At 52.2% G+C, this 20,673-nt stretch overlaps 1 protein-coding gene across 1 annotated transcript in view; it reads left to right on the top strand.

Moving 5' to 3' along the window:
- Nucleotides 1-765: 765 nt before the first annotated feature.
- Nucleotides 766-20,673, top strand: part of LOC139233941 (tensin-4-like) — a 54,588-nt gene continuing 34,680 nt past the window's right edge. The window contains exons 1-4 of the mRNA XM_070864625.1: nt 766-897; nt 14,958-15,715; nt 17,346-17,497; nt 18,283-18,397. Coding sequence (XP_070720726.1) covers nt 15,079-15,715; nt 17,346-17,497; nt 18,283-18,397 — 904 coding nt within the window. The 5' untranslated portion in view covers nt 766-897; nt 14,958-15,078. The remainder of the gene's footprint in view (nt 898-14,957; nt 15,716-17,345; nt 17,498-18,282; nt 18,398-20,673) is intronic.

Genomic DNA, 20,673 nt, shown 5'->3' on the forward strand with positions numbered 1-20,673 from the left:
GCTCTCCGATGGGTGCTGTAGGACATGTGCTGTGAGCTGGGTGCTGTGGGATGGATGCTGTGAGGTGGCTGCTGTGGGATGGGTCCTGAGGGATGGGTGCTGTGAGACGGGTGCTGTGGGATGGATGCTGTGAGGTGGCTGCTGTGAGATGGGTGCTGTGAGACAGGTGCTGTGGGACGGATGCTGTGAGGTTAGTGCTGTGAGCTGGGTGCTGTGAGCTGGGTGCTGTGAGACGGGTGCTGTGGGATGGGTGCTGTGGGGCGGGTGCTGTGGGATGGGTGCTCTCGGATGGGTGCTGTAGGACGGGTGCTGTGAGCTGGGTGCTGTGGGATGGGTGCTGTGAGCTGGGTGCTGTGGGATGGGTGCTGTGGGACGGGTGCTATGGGATGGGTGTTGGGTGCTGTGAGCTGGGTGCTGTGAGCTGGGCGCTGTGAGATGGGTGCTGTGAGCTGGGTGCTGTGAGATGGGTGCTGTGAGTTGGGTGCTGTGAGACGGGTGCTGTGAGTTGGGTGCTGTGGGATGGGTGCTGTGAGTTGGGTGCTGTGAGCTGGGTGTTGTGAGCTGTGTGCTGTGAGATGGGTGCTGAGACGGGTGCTGTCACCAGACAGAAAGGCAACGTGTGGCTCCGATTTATTTTGAGGAGGGAGTGGTCCCCTGGCTGATCTCAGCTTTCCGGGCTCCAGCCTTCCGAGTTTGAAGCTGCCCCGCCCTCCAGCAGTCATTTCTGTGGGAGGGAGGAAGCTTTATAGGATCAACAAGGCAGCCAGGAATGTAGCATTAAGCTGTGCTGAGCCTCGCCTGAACAACTAAGGAAACACACGGACTGTGAAACACTGACAGCAGCAAGAAACCCTGACGGGAGGGCAGAAGTGGTTCAGCACACACCCTGCTCCAAAGGTGAGTGTCAGCTTAGTTTGTTTTTGAGTAAGTTGAGAAAGTATCAGGAATCATTCAAGTGTGTTGAAACTAAAGCTCGGTGAAAGGAGAATTAACGATGCACAGTTGCAGTGGACGGCGAGCGTGTACTGCTTGTTCTGGGGGCGTTTAGTTAGTTTATTGAAGCAGATGTGAGTTCAGGAGCCTGGCGACGTTCCTTCGGTGAGAGCGGTCCCAGTGAATGACTGATGGTCAGTGTGAAACTGTTTAGACAGGGAGCTGGATTTCAGCGATGTTCTGATGCCAGGGTCGGGAGGAGTCGGGAGGCGTTCACAATGTCAGCGCGGTGCCCTGGTGTGGTGCGGACAATGTCCCGACACACTGGGTTCCTGGTCCCGCATCTGCGAGTGGGGGGGGAGGGGTTCAGCTGGCAAGGGCAATGCCAGGTAGGGAGGTGGGGGTGGGAAGGGCAGTGCCAGGTAGGGAGATGAGGGAGGGAAGGGCAGTGCCAGGTAGGGAGGTGATGGAGGGAAGGAGCGCGAGGGGCACCTCAGGCGCGCTGCATGATATAACGATAGGTCCCAGAGGGTATTGGGAGTGACTGACCCACCAGCCTGCTCACTCGACCCATGCAACAGGGGCACAGCTCCCATCAGACTTACCCTAGAAAGAAAGGGAATCAATAATGGAGTCAGTTATAGGAGAGGGGCCGGTGATTGAGAAGGGCAAAGGAGAAGTGTTTCTGAGCTCACAGCGGGTGGGAGCTTGTGAGTTAACGGCCTTTGCACAGAGCCTGGAATGATGTGAGCACACATTGGAAATTGTGCAGAAGGCAAATGGCATGGTGGCCTTCATAACGAGAGGATTTGAGTATAGGAGCAGGGAGGTCTTACTGCAGTTGTACAGAACCTTGGTGAGGCCACACCTTGAATATTGTGTACAGTTTTTGTCTCCTAATCTGAGGAAGGACATTCTTGCTATTGAGGGAGTGCAGCGAAGGTTCCCGGGATGGCAGGACTGACATATGAGGAGAGACTGGATTGACTAGGCTTATATTCACTGGAGTTTAGAAGGATGTGAGGGATCTCATAGAAACATATAAAATTCTGACGGGACTGGACAGGTTAGATGCAGGAAGGATGTTCCCGATGTTGGGGAAGCCCAGAACCAGGGGTCACAGTCTAAAGATAAGGGGTAAGCCATTTAGGACCGAGATGAGGAGAAACTTCTTCACTCAGTGAATTGTGAACCTGTGGAATTCTCTACCACAGGGGCATTGAAGTTGCATGATCAACCATGATCTTACTGAATGGCGGTGCAGGCTCGAAGGGCTGAATGGCCTACTCCTGCACCTATTTTCTATAATTCTATGTTTTTATGTTTCTATGTGTGATCTGTTCACTCCGTATCTGCCCATCACTGGCTCAGTGATCGCTCCCGCTGCTCCCACAGCAAATCTAAAGGGCAAACGCGGTTTCCTTTTGCTCATGTTACAGTTAATACAGTGCAGAAAAATCACTGCAATAATACTTGGCAGGAGGATCAGTAGCCAGAGGGCACAGGTTTCAGAAAGAACCAGAGGAGAATTTCTTTTTACGCAGCGAGTTGTTGTGATGGGAACGCGTTGCCTGAAAGGGCGGTGGGAGCAGATTTAATCGTAACTTTGAAACGGGGGATTGGGTAAATACTTGAAAAGGGCCGTGGGGAAAGAGCGGGGTTGGGACTGATTGAATTGCTCTTTCACAGGCATGATGGGCCGAATGGCCTCCTCCTATACTCTATCGTCTGTGATTCTAATACTTAACATTCACAGTGTTGCCCTCTCTAAATCTTGGCATGGGATGACGCTGTGCCTCGAATTGTTGCTAGCACCTGCCCCTGTACCCCGCCATGCCCCGCGCAGTGTCAGCGAGTCGTGTAACCGCACTGACCGGGCAGCTGCCCATAGTCAGTGCAGGCCCAGGGCTCCGGGTCAGTGTTAGACGGGTTTGATCAGGAACAGGTTCAGCCTGCGGGTTCCGGCTTGAGAAAGCCGAGCAAAGTCGGACTCTGCTAACCACGCATCACCTGCAGTCAGACCGACAATCACAGGGGAAAGCGGGCGAGCGGGTTGTAACGTGCCTGCTGATGCACTCAGCTTTCCGTGCTCTCACTTCGAAGTGATTGAGCCACAGGTCCAATAAAATGTCATGTGAAATGTGGCAGAGGTGTCCCTTTAAAATGCACCTTTAGTTTAACTGGTTCCAGGTGAGTCAGCCTGGGATTTATGGTTTTATAGCCTGTCTATCCTGGCTGGCCTCCCATGTTGTGCCCTACGTAAATGAGAGGTGATCCATAACTCGGCTGCCCCATGTCCTAACACGCACCAAGTCCCGCTCACCCATCAACCCCTGTACTTGCTGACCTACATTGGCTTCCGGTTAAGCAACGCCTCGATTTCAAAATTCTCATCCTTGTTTTCAAATCCCTCCCTATCTCTGTAATCTCCTCCAGCCCACAAACCCCCCCCCCTCCCGAGATGTCTGCGCTCCTCTAATTCTGCCCTCCTCTAATTCTGCCCTCTTGAGCATCCCTGATTATAATCGCTCCACCATTGGTGGCCGTGCCTTCTGTTGCCTGGGCCCCAAGCTCTGGAACTCCCTCCCTAAACCTCTCCACCTCTCTATTTCTCTTTCCTCCTTCAAGATGCTCCTTAAGACCTACTTCTTTGACCTTGGTCACCTGCCCTAATTTCTACTTACGCGGTTCGGTATCAAATTCTTTATCTCATAATACTCCTGTGAATTGCCTTGGGACGTTTCACTATGTTAAAGGGGCTATATAAATATACAAGTTGTTGTTGTTGTCTTACTCTGCTTCCTGGGAGTCTCCTGTAGATGAAAAGCCTAATTCCTGAATGGGTGGAATGTCCTATGTAGGCCTGTCTCTGCAGTGAGTGGGTGCTAATATCCTGCTTCATCAGATCGGAACCCAGCCAACACCCGCTGACCTGCCCAGGTCAATTAACGGCATTGGAACGCAGTGCTTCCAACCCAGGGGTGACTAACAATCACTTTGTCTAATGTCAGGTTGTGGGTAAACTATTGGAATCCTTAATCTGAGACAAATATAGTGAGCATTTCGAAATGCTGAGGTTCAGCTGGAACAGATTGTTAAAGGCGTGTGGTGTTTGACAAATTAAATAGCCTGCTTTGAAGCTATAATAAAAACAGAGTTAACGTTTCGGGTCTGTGACCCTTCATCAGAACTAGAAATGAAAGTTTCTCTCTCCACAGATGCTGCCCGACCCGCTGGGATTTCCAGCATACTCTGTTTGTATTTCAGATTCCAGCATCCGCAGTATTTGGTTTTGCCTTGAAGCAGTGCCTGACTGGAGAGATTAATAGAATGTTGTCGAGATAGATTAGACTGAATTTCAGAAGGCGTTCGATAAGCTGACTCACAAGAGGCCTTTTAGAAAAATTCAGGCGTGCGGTATAAGGAAATGTCACATCATGGGTAGGATGTTGGTTGACAGGCAGAAACAGGAGTTGGGGTGAATGGGTGTTGTTCAGACTGGGGAAGGGTTGGGGCGATGTACCCCGGGGGGTCATTGCTGGGTCAGGTGAGTGAATGGGCAGAAAGGTGAGTGAATGGGCAGACTGGTGGCAGATATAGTTCAATGTGGATCAGTCTGAGAGAATGCATTTTTGTAGAGAAAAAAACAGAGAATGGAAGTGTACACTGACAATGAGGGGTGGGATGAACAGAGCGACCCAGGGGTGCAAATACATCATTCCCTGAAAGTGAGAGCGCAGATAAATAAAGATATAAGAAAAGTCAAAGGCATTTTGGGTTTTATAAACAGAGGCACAGAGTACAAGAGTGAAGAACATTGTGTAAGCTAATAATGAGAGCGGCGTGTGAGTTTTGGGCGCCCTGTTATAGAAAGGACAGTAAAGCCACATAGAGTGTCGAGTGTGGCTTCACCCAGAGGATGGCAGGCATGGGAACTAGTGATCAGGAGACACCCAAGTTACTGGGACTGTTTCCACTGGAGAAAAGGCCGAGGAGATGTACTGGAGGTTCTAATATTCAGAAAAGTTTTGATAGAGTGACTTTTCTGGTTGGGGAATCAATATGTGGATCATCAATGGTCAGTGAGAGAATGAGAAGGGGAGAGATTTCTTTACACATAGAAACATAGAAACATAGAAAATAGAAAATAGGTGCAGGAGTAGGCCATTCAGCCCTTCGAGCCTGCACCACCATTCAATAAGATCATGGCTAATCATTCCCTCAGTACCTCTTTCCTGTTTTCTCTCCACACCCTTTGATCCCCTTAGCCATAAGAGTCATATCTAACTCCCTCTTGAATATATCCAATGAATTGGCATCAACAACTCTCTGCAGCAGGGAATTCCACAGGTTAACAACTCTCTGAGTGAAGAAGTTTCTCCTCATCTCAGTTCTAAATGGCCTACCCCTTATCCTAAGACGATGTCCCCTGATTCTGGACTTCCCCAACATTGGGAACATTCTTCCCGCATCTGACCTGTCCAGTCCCATCAGAATCTTATACATTTCTATGAGATCCTCTCTCAACCTTTTAAACTCCAGTGAATAAAGGCCCAGTTGATCCAGTCTCTCCTCATATGACAGTCCAGCCATCCCTGGAATCAGTCTGGTGAACCTTCACTGCACTCCCTCAATAACAAGAACGTCCTTCCCCAGATTAGGAGACCAAAACTGAACACAATATTCCAGGTGAAGCCTCACTAAGGACCTGTACAACTGCAGTAAGACCTCCCTGCTCCTATACTCAAATCCCCTAGCTATGAAGGCCAACATACCATTTGCCTTCTTCACCGCCTGCTGTACCTGCATGCCAACTTTCAATGACTGATGAACCATGACACCCAGGTCTCATTGCACCTCCCCTTTTCCTAATCTGCCGCCATTCAGATAATATTCTGCCTTTGTGTTTTTGCCCCCAAAATGGATAACCTCACATTTATCCACATTATACTGCATCTGCCATGCATTTGCCCACTCACCTAACCTGTCCAAGTCACTCACCCTGCAGTCTCTTAGCATCCTCCTCACAGCTCACACCGCCACCCAGTTTAGTGTCGTCTGCAAACTTGGAGATATTACACTCAATTCCTTCATCTAAATCGTTAATGTATATTGTAAAGAGCTGGGATCCCAGCATTGAGCCCTGCGGCACTCCACTAGTCACTGCCTGCCATTCTGGAAAGGACCCGTTTATCCCGACTCTCTGCTTCCTGTCTGCCAACCAGTTCTCTATCCATGTCAGTACATTACCCCCAATACCATGCGCTTTGATTTTGCACACCAATCTCTTGTGTGGGGCTTTGTCAAAAGCCTTTTGAAAGTCCAAATACACCACATCCACTGGTTCTCCCTTGTCCACTCTGCTAGTTACATCCTCAAAAAATTCCAGAAGATTCGTCAAGCATGATTTCCCTTTCATAAATCCATGCTGACTTGGACCGATCCTGTCACTGCTTTCCAAATGCACTGTTATTTCATCCTTAATGATTGATTCCAACATTTTCCCCACTACTGATGTCAGGCTAACCGGTCTATAATTACCCATTTTCTTTCTCCCTCCTTTTTTAAAAAGTGGTGTTACATTAGCTACCCTCCAGTCCATAGGAACTGATCCAGAGTCGATAGACTGTTGGAAAGTGATCACCAATGCATCCACTATTTCTAGGACCACTTGCTTAAGTACTCTGGGATGCAGACTATCAGGCCCTGGAGATTTATCGGCCTTCAATCCCATCAATTTCCCGAACACAATTTCCCGCCTAATAAGGATATCCTTCAGTTCCTCCTTCTCGCTAGACCCTCGGTGCCCTAGTATTTCCGGAAGGTTATATGTGTCTTCCTTCGTGAAGACAGAACCAAAGTATTTGTTCAATTAGTCTGCCATTTCTTTGTTCCCCATTATAAATTCACCTGAATCCGACAGCAAGGGACCTACGTTTGTCTTCACTAATCTTTTTCTCTTCACATATTTATAGAAGCTTTAGCAGTCAGTTTTTATGTTCCCTGCAAGCTTCCTCTCGTACGCTATTTTCCCCCTCTTAATTAAACCCTTAGTCCTCATCTGCTGAATTCTAAATTTCTCCCAGTCCTCAGGTTTGCTGCTTTTTCTGGCCAATTTATATCCCTCTTCCTTGGATTTAACACTATCCTTAATTTCTCTTGTTAGACACGGTTGAGCCACCTTCCCCATTTTATTTTTACTCCAGACATGGATGTACAATTGCTGAAGTTCATACACAGAGAGTATTTGGAGCACAGTATGGGGTGGGGATAAATATTTGAAGCACAGGAGATAAAAAGGTGACGGGGGAGCACGGTGATGTGGGATTAGTTTGGATTGCTACCGCAAAGAGCTCGCACAGATAAGATGGGGCAATGAGCCTTCTGTGCTGCAAGTGCCCATTGTTCTATGGTCCTGGGGAGGCGCGAGGTCAGGGTCAGGGGCCCAGGGGCCGCACTGGTCAGCCCACACTGCAATATGGGCTGCAGTATGCATGCAGCAGAGCTGGTCTCCAGTCGTCCTGGTTAATCCTTGCCACTGGACCAAGACCTAGCTCTGTCAAGCCCATGTGGTGGCTGGTGTGCAACGGCCACCACACGTTAAAAAAATCCACGCACAGGCATCTTCCACCCTTCAGATGTAGTTCGGGAACTGGAATATTGAAACTCCTGTGAACTCATTCCTTTTTTGGCATGGAAGCAAGTCATCCTCATTTCGAGGGACCACCTATGTTGGTCCTGGGTTACGGGAGGAAGTTGTGCCCCAGTGAAAGTCAACCAACAATTTGACATTGTGTTCACCTCCGCGCACTGGCACTAAGACAATTAGTTAGTGATTCCTGAGGATCAGAGGTGAGGCCATCCTCTGAATCACTCTTGGGCAGCACCCTTGCCTCTGAGTCACAAGATTGGTGGGTTCAAGTCCCACTCCAGGGATTTGAGCACAAAAATCTAGACCGACAGTCCTAGTGCAGTGCTGAGGGAACGCCGCACTATTGGAGGGGCAGTACTGAGGGAGTGTTGCACTGTCAGAGGGGCAGTGCTGAGGGAGTGCTGCACTGTCAGAGGGCAGTACTGAGGGAGCGCCGCACTGTCAGAGCGGTAGTACTGAGGGAGCACCTCACTGTCAGAGGGGCAGTACTGAGGGAGCGCTGCACTGTCAGAGGGGCAGTGCTGAGGGAGCGCCGCACTGTCGGAGGGGCAGTGCTGAGGGAGCGCCGCACTGTCGGAGGGGCAGTACTGAGGGAGTGCCGCACTGTCGGAGGGGCAGTACTGCGGGAGCGCCGCACTGTCGGAGGGGCAGTACTGAGGGAGCGCTGCACTACCGGAGGGGCAGTACTGAGGGAGTGCTGCACTGTCAGAGGTGCCATCTTTGGGATGAGACGTCAAACCGAGGCCCCATCTGCTCTCTCAGGTGGATGTAAAAGATCTCATGGCACTATTTTGAGAAGAGCAGGGGAGGTGTCCTGGGGCCAATACTTATCCCTCAATAAATGTAACAAAAAACAGATGATCTGGTCATTATCACATTGCTGTTTGTGGGAGCTTGCTGTACGCAAGTTGGCTGACACGTTTCCCACATTACAACAGTAACTACACTCCAAAAGTACTTAATTTGCTGTAAAGCGCTTTAAGACGTCCGGTGGTCGTGAAAGGCGCTATATAATTGCAAGTCTTTCTTTCTCTGGCTCGCGATCGTCAAAAGGGCCAAGTTGGATTGGAGAGGGTTCAGAGAGCGAATAACACAAAGGGGTCGGCCATTTAGCCTTGTGAGCTATGTGGAAATACTACGGAATTGAAATAGTTTTAGTTTGAGAAAAGCAGGCGAGGAGGACGAGGATCAGGTGAGAGCCGCAATATCGGATTCTGAAGTAAAGGACACGGGTCCAAATGAATAAATAGCCAGAGAGAGCGCAGATTGGAGGAAACTTTATGACCCCTGAACCTTTGAATGCGGCTCAATCTCCCAGCGACTGAAATTATTGATTAACTGTCAAAGCCGCGGGATCAATGAAACCAACTCAACTCCTGACTGTCCGGCGCAAATATCCGCTCATCTGCCCCGAACCCATCTGCCTGGATCCGAGCTCATTTCCTTTGTACAGCAATTCTCCTCAGTGTCCTGGGCTAATATTGATCCCTCAGTCAAAATCACTAAACAGATTATCTGGTCACTATCTCATTGCTGTTTGCGGGAGCTTGCTGTGCGCAAATTGGCTGCTGTAATTCACACATTACAACAGTGACTACACTCCAAAAAGTACTTCATTCTCTGTGAAGCACTTTGGGGCAACCTGAGGCTGTGAAAGGCGCTATACAACTGCAAGTCTTTCTTTATGGGGCAGCCAGGCGGGCGGGCAGGAGGAGAGATGTGGGGACAGAGAGGCTGCGCTGACTGGGGTAGAGTCCATGGTGCGCAGACTGGGGTGTGGAGGGAGATGGGCCATAGCGGTATCTCCTTCACTGTTCTCCTCAAATCTAGCACTCGACCCACTCCAACTTGGCCAACTTTAATCACAACCACTGGTCACCTTTCAGGAAATTGAGCAACTTGGGCTGAGCGGGGCAGATAGCAAGGAGCAGGACGGTGCAGGCAGATACAACGCTGAGTTTGTGTGCCTGGATCCCGGGCAGAAATCCCCGTCTGATGGGATGGGCGTCTCCTTTGGCTCCTGATTGTGAGGAGCTCAGACAGACTCAGCATGGGCTCACATAAAAAAACTGGCTCTAAATTGATCATCAGAGTGGCCAAATGCACAGCGTGTGTGGAAACTGGAAATAACACCCAGGCGGAAATGGGACTAAGGCATATTTTTGGGACAGTGTAGAGGGAGCTTTACTCTGTATCTAACCCGTGCTGTCCCTGCCCTGGGAGTGTTTGACGGGACAGTGTAGAGAGAGCTTTACTCTGTATCTAACCCCGTGCTGTACCTGCCCTGGGAGTGTTTGACGGGACAGTGTAGAGGGAGCTTTACTCTGTATCTAACCCGTGCTGCACCTGCCCTGGGAGTGTTTGACGGGACAGTGTAGAGAGAGCTTTACTCTGTATCTAACCCCGTGATGTACCTGCCCTGGGAGTGTTTGACGGGACAGTGTAGAGGGAGCTTTACTCTGTATCTAACCCGTGCTGCACCTGCCCTGGGAGTGTTTGACGGGGCAGTGTAGCGGGAGCTTTACTCTGTATCTAACCCCGTGCTGTACCTGCCCTGGGAGTGTTTGATGGGACAGTGTCGAGGGAACTTTAGTCTATTTTTACCCTGTCGTACAACAGTGTCTGTTGTGAGTTTGCTCAGATGTTGAAGGGATTCTGCGAACGAGCAGCTTGGGATGTCTGCAGAGGCTGTTTCCTTCCTCTGTGTGAACAGGTGGTGTTGGTTGACTGGTGTCGAGAGGCTGCTGCAGCCTTGGGTGGTGAGCCGGGATTAATCTGACTAACTGTGGAACAATGACAGAGGCCGAGGAGCGGCAGTGCAGCAGGTCAGGGATATATTTAAAGCCTCCAGCATGCCGCTCCCACACCCAGAGGACAGGCCAAGACAATAGCCTGGGTCCCAGGAGCATCAATCGTCGTTTCTATAGAAACAAACAGGAAGGCCACATGAGAGGAAAGCAGCTTTTATATTGTGCTGAGGAGGGGCTTGGGGAATGGGGATAAATGAGTGAGTGAGTTCAGTGCTCAGCCGTGACCGAGTGTGGGGCAGGTCAGGCAGTAAACCCGAGAGATCAGAGCCCGGGGCAGCCTGGAGCTCGGTGTGGGTGGGGGCGGGGAGGGCACAGGGAGTCATCTGCTGGTGTCCACCCCTTGTGTGGGTGCTGGGTCCGGTTCTATGGGTGCTGGGTCCAGTTCTGTGGGTGCTGGGTTCAGTTCTGTGGGTGCTGGGTCTGGTTCTATGGGTGCTGGGTCCAGTTACGATGGGTGCTATCAGAGCCTTTATTCAAGTGACCAGTCTTTAAGTGTAACCCTGGGCAAGGAGTGTTGTCAAACTGTTTGACTGTGGGGGCATTTCCTCCAAGCCCAATCCTCATCCACGGGGCAATGCAAGCATTCTCCGGCAGAGGGCAAAGGGCTTTATTGCTAAACCCCTCCCCACCCCAAGGGCACTGAGGCCAGTATCGATGCCTGTATCTGGGAACATTCACTCACCGTAGCCTAGAGATAGTGTCTGGAAACATTTCCCTTGAATATAGAAGATTAAGAGCTGATCTCATTGAGGTGTTAAAGATAATTAAAGGAATCGATAGGGTAGACAGAGAGAAACTGTTCCCTCTGGTGGGCGGAGTCCAGAACAAGGGGCAGAACCTTAAAATTAGAGCCAGGCCGTTCAGGGGTGATGTCGGGAAGCATTTCTTCACACAAAGGGCAGTGGGAATCTGGAACTCTCTCCCCCAAAAAGCTGTCGATGCTAGGGGGCAATTGAAAATGTCAAAACTGAGATTGGTAGATTTTTGTTGGGTAAGAATATTGAGGGTTACAGAACTAAGGTGGGTAAATGGAGTTAAGATACAGACCAGCCACAATCTCATTGAATGGTGGAACAGGCTCGAGGGGCTGAATGGCCTCCTCCTGTTCCTGTGTAACAGGCTCGAGGGGCTGAATGGCCTCATCCTGTTTCTGTGTAACAGGCTCAAGGGCCTGAATGGCTTCCTCCTATTCCTAATGTAAGAGGCTCGAGGGCCTGAATGGCCTCCCCCTGTTCCTGTGTAACAGGCTCGAGGGGCTGAATGGCCTCCTCCTGTTCCTGTGTAACAGGCTCGAGGGGCCGAATGGCCTCCTCCTGTTCCTGTGTAACAGGCTCGAGGGGCCGAATGGCCTCCTCCTGTTTCTGTGTAACAGGCTCAAGGACCTGAATGGCTTCCTCCTATTCCTAATGTAAGAGGCTCGAGGGCCTGAATGGCCTCCCCCTGTTCCTGTGTAACAGGCTCGAGGGGCTGAATGGCCTCCTCCTGTTCCTGTGTAACAGGCTCGAGGGGCCGAATGGCCTCCTCCTGTTCCTGTGTTACAGGCTCGAGGGGCTGAATGACCTCCTCCTGTTCCTGTGTCCTGGACTGCACGCTTCAGTTCCGCACCAGCAGCTTCAGTTACCCCGGGAGTTTGTGCATTATATTTGGGAGACTGAGTCACTAGGACTGGTTTTGATACGCAGATGCGGTTTGTCCCGATTCTCAGACAATCTTCAGAGTCAAGTGCAATAAATCCAGGTCACCGTTAACGCCAGGAAACCACTTCCTGGGCTCCTGGTCCACAACAAAGTGGCACTCATAACTCCAGCCATGATCTCACCCCTTCGCCCTGACATCACTCCATCGCCAGTCTGTGTGCGGAGAGAGAGTTAACGCCCGAGAGAGAGAACTGCACGCAGCCCCACGCTGTACACGTGTTGCTATGAATAATTTGTTTAATATTTTACTGGCGTTAACATCATTCTGTGAGTCACTTCACTGCATAAACAGTGGCTGGAGGTTTAGTCAGCTTCATCGACCTCCCTTCTCCACCCACCAGCCTGCAGTCTAGCTCCGCACTCCAGCATGATGTGGGGATTGATCAGGCGTTGAATCTGCCAACTGGTGCACTGCCATCTGGGCTCCCAGAACAATTCACTATGTTCCAGGAGTGACACATCTAGGAGGCACTCAGCCCTGCCCCACCTGCTTAGAAAATCCCAGCCTGCAGCTTGGAAAACAGGAACAGGTGGCCGTCCTGCCCCTGGCCAGCTCTGCCATCCAATCCGATTGTGGCTGATTTGGTCGTGTTCTTGCAGAGATTTGGCTGGGCGTTTTGGCCCGCCGGGTTTTGAGACAGTTCTCTGGAGAACTTCTAAATAATGCTGACAGTGTCTCAGCTTTGCTCAGTTATAGCACTTCGCGCCTGAGCCAGAGGGTTGTGGGTTCAAGCCTCGCTGCAGGACCTGAGCGCACAATCAAGGCTAGTTCTGCAGGAGTACTGCATTGTTAGGAGTGCTGTCTGGTGCCTAATCCGGTCGATGTGAAAGACCCCAAGATCTGGGAGTTCTCCCAGTGTCTCCACAAACTTGAGTTCATCCAAAACTCTGCTGCCCGTGTCCTAACTCACACCAAGTCCCACTCACCTATCACCCTCTGTGTCCCGTGTCCTAACTCACACTGAGTCCCATTCACCCATCACCCCCCGTGCTCGCTGCCCCGTGTCCTAACTCTCACCGTCCCGCTCACCCATCACCCACTGTGCTTGCTGCCCCGTGTCCTAACTCGTACCGAGTCCCACTCACCCATCACCCCCTGTGCCCCGTGTCCTAACTTGCACCGAGTCCCACTCACCCATCACCCCCCGTGCCTGCTGCCCCGTGTCCTAACTCTCACCGTCCCGCTCACCCATCACCCACTGTGCTTGCTGCCCCGTGTCCTAACTCGTACCGAGTCCCGCTCACCCATCACCCCCTGTGCTCGCTGCCCCGTGTCCTAACTCGCACCGAGTCCCGCTCACCCATCACCCCCTGTGCTCGCTGCCCCGTGTCCTAACTCGCACCGAGTCCCGCTCACCCATCACCCACTGTGCTTGTTGCCCCATGTCCTAACTTGTACCGAGTCCCACTCACCCATCACCCCCTGTGCCCCGTGTCCTAACTTGCACCGAGTCCCACTCACCCATCATCCCCTGTGCTCGCTGCCCCATGTCCTAACTCGCACCGAGTCCTGCTCACCCATCACCCCCTGTGCTCGCTGCCCCGTGTCCTATCTCGCACCGAATCCCGCTCACCCATCACCCCCTGTGGTCGCTGCCCCGTGTCCTAACTCGCACCGAGTCCCGCTCACCCATCACCCCCTGTGCTCGCTGCCCCGTGTCCTAACTCTCACCGTCCCGCTTACCCATCACCCACTGTGCTCGCTGCCCCGTGTCCTAACTCGCACCAAGTCCGTCTCACCCATCACCCCCTGTGCCCCGTGTCCTAACTCACACCGAGTCCCACTCACCCATCACCCACTGTGCTCGCTGCCCTGTGTTCTAACTCTCACCGAGTCCCACTCACCCATCAACCCCTGTGCTCGCTGACCCGCATTGGCTCCCGATCCGGCAACGACTCGATTTCAAAATGTTCATCCTTGGGTTCAAATCCCTCAAGGCCCCTTGACTCTCCCTATCTCTGTAATCTCCTCCAGGCCCACAACCCCCCTGGGATCTCTGCGCTCATCCCTATGTGTTCCACTGGGACCCCTCCAAAAGCGAAAATAAAGGAATTTCCCAACAAGGTCCAGGAACTCTCCCCTGACACCCCTTGATGTGGGGGGTTGTGGGTGGATGATTTGCCCATCCCCAAACCGCAATTTAAAGGTGTAAATGGGGTGGAATCCCAATGGAACGGGGCTCCAGACCATATTCTAAGTCCCTCACCCAAACAGGCGGAAAGTGCACTGAAGCCGACCCAGGGATTTTGGGGCCATAGTGTCTCTGCTCCATCTCAGGGTCATCTTGGCATTGCATTGTCTGCATGGCTAGCCTTGTATTACCTCCAGTGTAGAAGGTTAATGGGTGATCTAATCAAGGTGTCTAAGATGATTAAAGGAGTTGATGGGGTCGATCGAGAGAAACTGTTCCCTTTGGTGGGGGGAGTCCAGAACAAGGGGGCAGAACCTTAAAATTAGAGCCAGGCCGTTTAGGGGTGATGTCAGGAAGCATTTCTTCACACAAAGGGCAGCGGGAATCTGGAACTCTCTCCCCCAAAAAGTTGTTGAGGTCGGGGGTCAATTGAACATTGCAAAATTAAAATTGATAAAAATTTTTTAGGTATGGGTGTTAAGATTACGGAACCAAGGCGGGTAGATGGAGTTAGGTCACAGATCAGCCATGATCTCATTGAATGGCGGAACAGGCTCGAGGGGCTGAATGGCCTCCTCCTGTTCCTGTGTAACAGGCTCGAGGGGCTGAATGGGCCTCCTCCTGTTCCTGTGAATGTACGGGAGCTCCTTTGACAGCTTGTGATTAGCCTCTGGCAGAACAGTTATATTTCACATTGATTGCTAATCAATAAAGGTATTTGTTGCCTTTCCAGGTTTGTGGACACCGTTTACCAGCAGTCGATCGCCGCCGGCCGAGAGGACCAGCCCGAGGAGCCTGACGGAGTCTGTGAGCGTGCCTTCCATTCTCAGCCCCGGTGACAGCCTCACGCATCGATGAAGGACGGAGGCTTCTTCTCCGAAGTCATGTCGAGCCACTCCGCTCACATGGAGAGAGGTCCGGGCAGGTGTGCGGCCCCTAGGATGGAGACCATCGTCCTGAATGGCTCCTCGGCCAATCGTGGTCAATCAAGGGCCATCTGCCCAGGCCCCGTCTCCGCCTCGCGCACAGACTCCTACAGCCACTGCCCCTCAGAGCGATGGGTCTGCCGGGAGGTCAAGATGTCACCTCCGAACCCCAGCTGCCATTCGCAGGGCAGGGGTCAGCCTGGCCTGGGCAGGTCGCACACCGTGCTGGTGAAATCCGTCTCTAGTCAGAAGCCCCCCATCCACGATGGAGTGAGACGGACAGCTACAGCTCGGGTAATAACTCACCACGGACCTGGCGGGCCCCAGGACACAGCCAGGGCCTCTGACCAATACTGGGGAAACACGCCAACCTCGACACCCAGCTGTATGGACGACGAGCCTCTGTCTCCAAGTCTAGACGCAACGATTGAAAATCTCAACAACCTGATTCTAGAGCTGGACCCCACCTTCCAGCCTATCACCACCTGCACCAAGCCCAGCTACCTCAACAACACACACCTGGATAGACACAGTGAGGAGCCCCCACTGGATGGTCACAGCCCAGGTACGTACCCAACGCTCCAGTGCAGGGAGAGCTGTGCAGAGCACTGGGCTCTGGGGACTGGGCTCCCGGCCCCGGCCTCTATGCACTGGGTTCTGGGCTCTGGGAACTGGGCACAGGGCACAGGACACTGGGCACAGGGCACTGGGCTCTGGGCACTGGGCTCTGGGCTCTGGCCACTGGGCACGACGCTCTGGGAACCCTCCATGGATTGGGCTTTAGGAGCTACCTGGTTTCTTTGCAAAGTCCTTCCAGCCTGGGACTGAGGCTAGAGTTTAGTCTCAGGCTTGGGGTCGGGCTGAGGTTGGGGGTCAGGCTGGGGTCGGGCTCGGGCTGGGGGTCAGGCTGGGGGTCGGGATCGGGCTGGGGGTCGGGCTGGGGGTCGGGATCGGGCTGGGGGTCGCGCTCGGGCTGGGGGTCGGGCTCGGGCTGGGGGTCGGGCTGGGGGTCGCGCTCGGGCTTGGGGTCAGGCTGGGGGTCGGGGTCAGGCTGGGGGTTGGGCTGGGGGTCGCGCAGGCTGTTTGGGTGTTGACTCCCTGTGCTCCCTTGGTCTGGTTTGGATGACCTCAGATGACAGATTGAACAAGGAAAACATTTCAGGGATATGGGGAAAGCGTGGGGAATGGCCTCCTTCTGTGCTATGACGTTCTATGATTCTAATTCATCCAGTGACAGTGAGTTGTAACCTTGTCAGAATATACCCAATGTCCGGATGGCCAGATGTGCTGCATGTGTTAGTACTGAGTCCTTGGTTTACCCTCCCGCTGTGTCATAGGCGAGGGGGCGGGGAGAGATTGGAGTTGTTCAGTTCACACAATCTTGTTCCATGCAAGTATGATCTGGTTCATGGCTCGCAATCATAGTCAGGCTCGGTTCTGGAGCCACTTCCTGTCCCTCCCTCCGGAAGGCAAAGTGTCAGGTGCGGTTAATGGAGCAGTGTTTGCACTTACAGCCCACGCTCCTGTTACAGCCCAGCCCAGGATATACACAGTACCATAAGCACAGACCAGCCCAGGATATACACAGTACCATAAACACAGCCCAGCCCAGGATATACACAGTACCATAAACACAGCCCAGCCCAGGATATACACAATACCATAAACACAGCCCAGCCCAGGATATACACTGTACCATCCCAGGCTGTGTATCGTGCCACAGGTATTCTGCAGAGTGACAGGTGGATATCAAGGCTTAATGTTGGGGCAGGTTTGTACGTGAATATTGCTTGAGCCTTTCTGTGACTGGGCTTTGTTTCAGAACCTGCTTCATAGAATCACCCAGTCCCAACACCTACCCCCCACCCCGTCAGCCCCCCAGCCCACCATCCCTCTGGCTCCGACCCCCATCCCCGGCCCCCAGCCTTGGCCCCCAGCTCCGGCCCCCAGCCCCCAACCCCCAGCCCCCGGCCCACAGCCCCCAGCCCCTGATGACCCGACCCCCAACCCCCGGCCCACAGCCCCGGACCCCCAGCCCCCAACGCCCCAACCCCTGGACCCCCAGCCCCCAGCCCCTAATCCCAGCCCCCGGCCCTTCCCTGCCCCGAGATCCCGCTGCAGCAGGCTGCCTTCCGTCGTTCTGTGGTCTTCACTGGGTTGGATCCTGTCATTGATTTTTCTCCCCTCTGCCCCAGGAATTCTGATCTATGATGAATGGGATTCGGGAAGAATAAGAAACACCGAGCTCAATGGCAGCACCTCAGTCAGCGGCAGACACCAATCAGAGTCTCCAGAGTGGCGGGTCCAAAACACAGCCCCCTCCAGCAGCACGCCACACTGCACCATGGTAAGTCCGGGAACTGCTTTCGTGTCCACACTGTACACGGGCACACACAGCCCGCTGTCGCAGCTCAATTCCAGCATCCAACGGTGCTCCTACAAACAGATTTTCCTTTTGCACTCAAATTCTCTTCGTTCTGGAGGGCGAAGTGGCTTTTTTGAAAAAAAAAGTCTTGCATTTCTATAGCGCCTTTCACAACCTCAGGACATGCCAAAGCGCTTTACAGCCGATTAAATTTGTTTGGAGTGTAGTCATTGTTGTAATGTGGGAAACGTGGCAGCCAATTTGCGCACAGCAAGCTCCCACACACAGCAATGTGATAATGAGCTGATAATCTGTTTTTGTTATGTTGATTGAGGGATAAATATTGGCCCCAGGACACCGGGGATAACTCCCCTGCTCTTCTTTGAAATAGTGCCATGGGATTTTTACATCCATCTGAGAAAGACAGGGCCTGGGTTCATCCAGAAGACAAAGGAATTATTTGCTTCCCTTCTTGATTTCCGTGCTACCTCTGCTCCCCGATGAGAGAAGTGCATCAGACCCACCTGCCTTGGACCAGCTTGACATTAGTAGCCCACCCGGGGGTGCCTGGGCCCCTCACGCTGTGCCCCATTGAGCACTCAGCATGGAACCTGTTCAAGTGCCACACACGGTGTAGTTCACTCTGACCATCGAGGGTGGTGTCGGCACCAGCTCTCGAGGGTTCTCACTCGGGTCCGCACTGGCCAATATCCCCTTGTATTCAAAACACTTGCAAACTAGTTGTAACTAATGTGTTTTCTCTGCAGCCCAGTATTCCCGGATACAACATGCTCGATGCTGCTCAGACAGACTCTGCCTTCCGGCACGCCTCTCCCAGTTTATCCATTTGCTCCACGCCACAATTCTGTGCCTCGTCTCCTGGTAAGATATGGGATCATTGGGGTCTTGTAGTTTTGTCGGGTTCTGCAACAAGCAGAACTGGAAGTGTGTCAGGCGTTCGTCACAGGTCACTGACAGAAATCTCAGACACACAAGTCCCGGGATCTAACGAGAGCAACTCCCTCAGTAACAGGACACCGACCTTCCAACTGGCCCCTCTGAGTGAGAGAACCATCTCGTGCTGCTGCCCGGGACTGCTCTTCCTCCCAGAGTCTGCACTTGCTAGTTATTCCCATCTACCTACTATAGAGAGCATCTGAAACTATCCGAGGGATGTGTAGGGGGTCTCAAAATGCCATCTTTCACATCCACCCGAGAGAGCAGATGGGACCTCAGTTTAACATCTCATTCGACAGTGCGGCGCTCCCTCAGTACTGCCCCTCCGACAGTGCAGCACTCCCTCAGTACTGCCCCTCCGACAGTGCAGCACTCCCTCAGTACTGCCCCTCCGACAGTGCGGCGCTCCCTCAGTACTGCCCCTCCGACAGTGCAGCACTCCCTCAGTACTGCCCCTCCGACAGTGCAGCACTCCCTCAGTACTGCTTCTCCGACAGTGCGGCGCTTCCTCAGTACAGCCCCTCCAACAGTGCGGCGCTCCCTCAGTACTGCCCCTCCAACAGTGCTGCACTCCCTCAGTACTGCACCTCCGACAGTGCAGCACTCCCTCGCTACTGTAGTGAAGAGTCAGCCTGGATTATGGAGTGGGGTATCCAGGGACCAGATTAAAGGGCCCGCTCCCAGTGTAGAACCTCGCTGAATGGGATTGCCGAGAGAGACTCAGGTACTTGATTCACTGCAGCTCCAACTCTCCCGTACACTGATGATATCAACAAATTACGTTCGAAAAAAGAGTAACTGACATGGAGTAATTATGAAATGATTGGACCTTGTTAAACCCTGGGTGCCAATATCTCCAGTGTGGTATAACATGGGCAGACATATGGTCAAACCCTGGTTGCCTCAGGAGCTGGGTTACAAACAGTGCTGCTTGTAATCAGATGTGACTTTTGTCTCTAACCTTTTTTGCTATCCAGCGATATTCCTCTGTGTAGATTGAGTTTAACTGAGTGGCCTCATCCTACCAGCCCAGTGCCTGTCCCAGCAGGATGTGGCAAGCTGAAAGCTAGTGCATCAATCACTTTCTGCCCTGCCAAGATAAGCAGGAATGTATCTGTCGGAGCTTGGATCAGCCCAGGCGTGTCTCAGTGTAGGTGTGAGTAAGCCAGAGTGCTCTCATTAAACAAGCCATGCCCTGTGTTTGCAATGATGTCAGCGTTCATGGCAACCGAGATAATAACAAACACAGTGGGATCGACAAAGCTCCGTTTATCACAGGGACGCAGAATACCAAGCTCGCTGGCTTTGGGTTAACAACTGCTAAAGTTGTTGAGTAACCCCAACTCTGTGTGGGTTTTATATTGGTTCTTGGGATGTGGCCATCGCTGGCAAAAATCCAGCATTTATTGCCCATCCCTAACCGCCTTGTGTGTTTGAACAGGTTTGTGATCTGTCTCACTCTTTTGGGTCATAAATCTTATTCCGAACATTCCCGAATCCCCAGAAGCCGTGGCTTCCTGCCTGGGGATTGCTGGGATTCTGGGATGGGGGCAGTTATAGGGTCACAGAGTATCCTGGAGCCAAATACCCTCCGCACCCTCAGGAAACCTGGGACACTGCCCGAGCTAAACCAGGACAGGCGCTCGCGTGGAAAGGTGGAAGTGAACTATGGGGAAGGTTGAAGCAGAATGGAACAGCATGGTTGGAATCTCCCGATCTCAAATCCTGCAGAAATGGCAGGAAGGATCGGGGAAAGTTTAATCCTAGTTTTTTAAAAGGGAAATCATGTTTGACAAATTTGCAGGAGTTCTTTGAGGATGTAACGAGCAGGGTGGATAAGGGGAACCAGTGGATGTGGTGTATTTGGATTTCCAGAAGGCATTCAATAAGGTGCCACATAAAAGGTTACTACGCAAGATAAAAGCTCATGGGGTTGGGGGTAATATATTAGCATGGATAGAGGATTAGCTAATTAACAGAAATCAGAGAGTCGGGATAAATGGGTCATTTTCCGGTTGGCAAACAGTGACTAGTGGGGTGCCACAGGGATCAGTGCTGGGGCCTCAACTATTTACAATCTATATTAATGACTTGGATGAAAGGATCGAGTGTAATGTAGCCAAGTTTGCTGATGATACAAAGATGGGTGGGAAAGCAAATTATGAGGAGGACACAAAAAATCTGCAAAGGGATATAGACAG

This window comes from Pristiophorus japonicus, chromosome 21, assembly GCF_044704955.1.
Source record: "Pristiophorus japonicus isolate sPriJap1 chromosome 21, sPriJap1.hap1, whole genome shotgun sequence".
NCBI classification, from domain to species: domain Eukaryota; kingdom Metazoa; phylum Chordata; class Chondrichthyes; family Pristiophoridae; genus Pristiophorus; species Pristiophorus japonicus.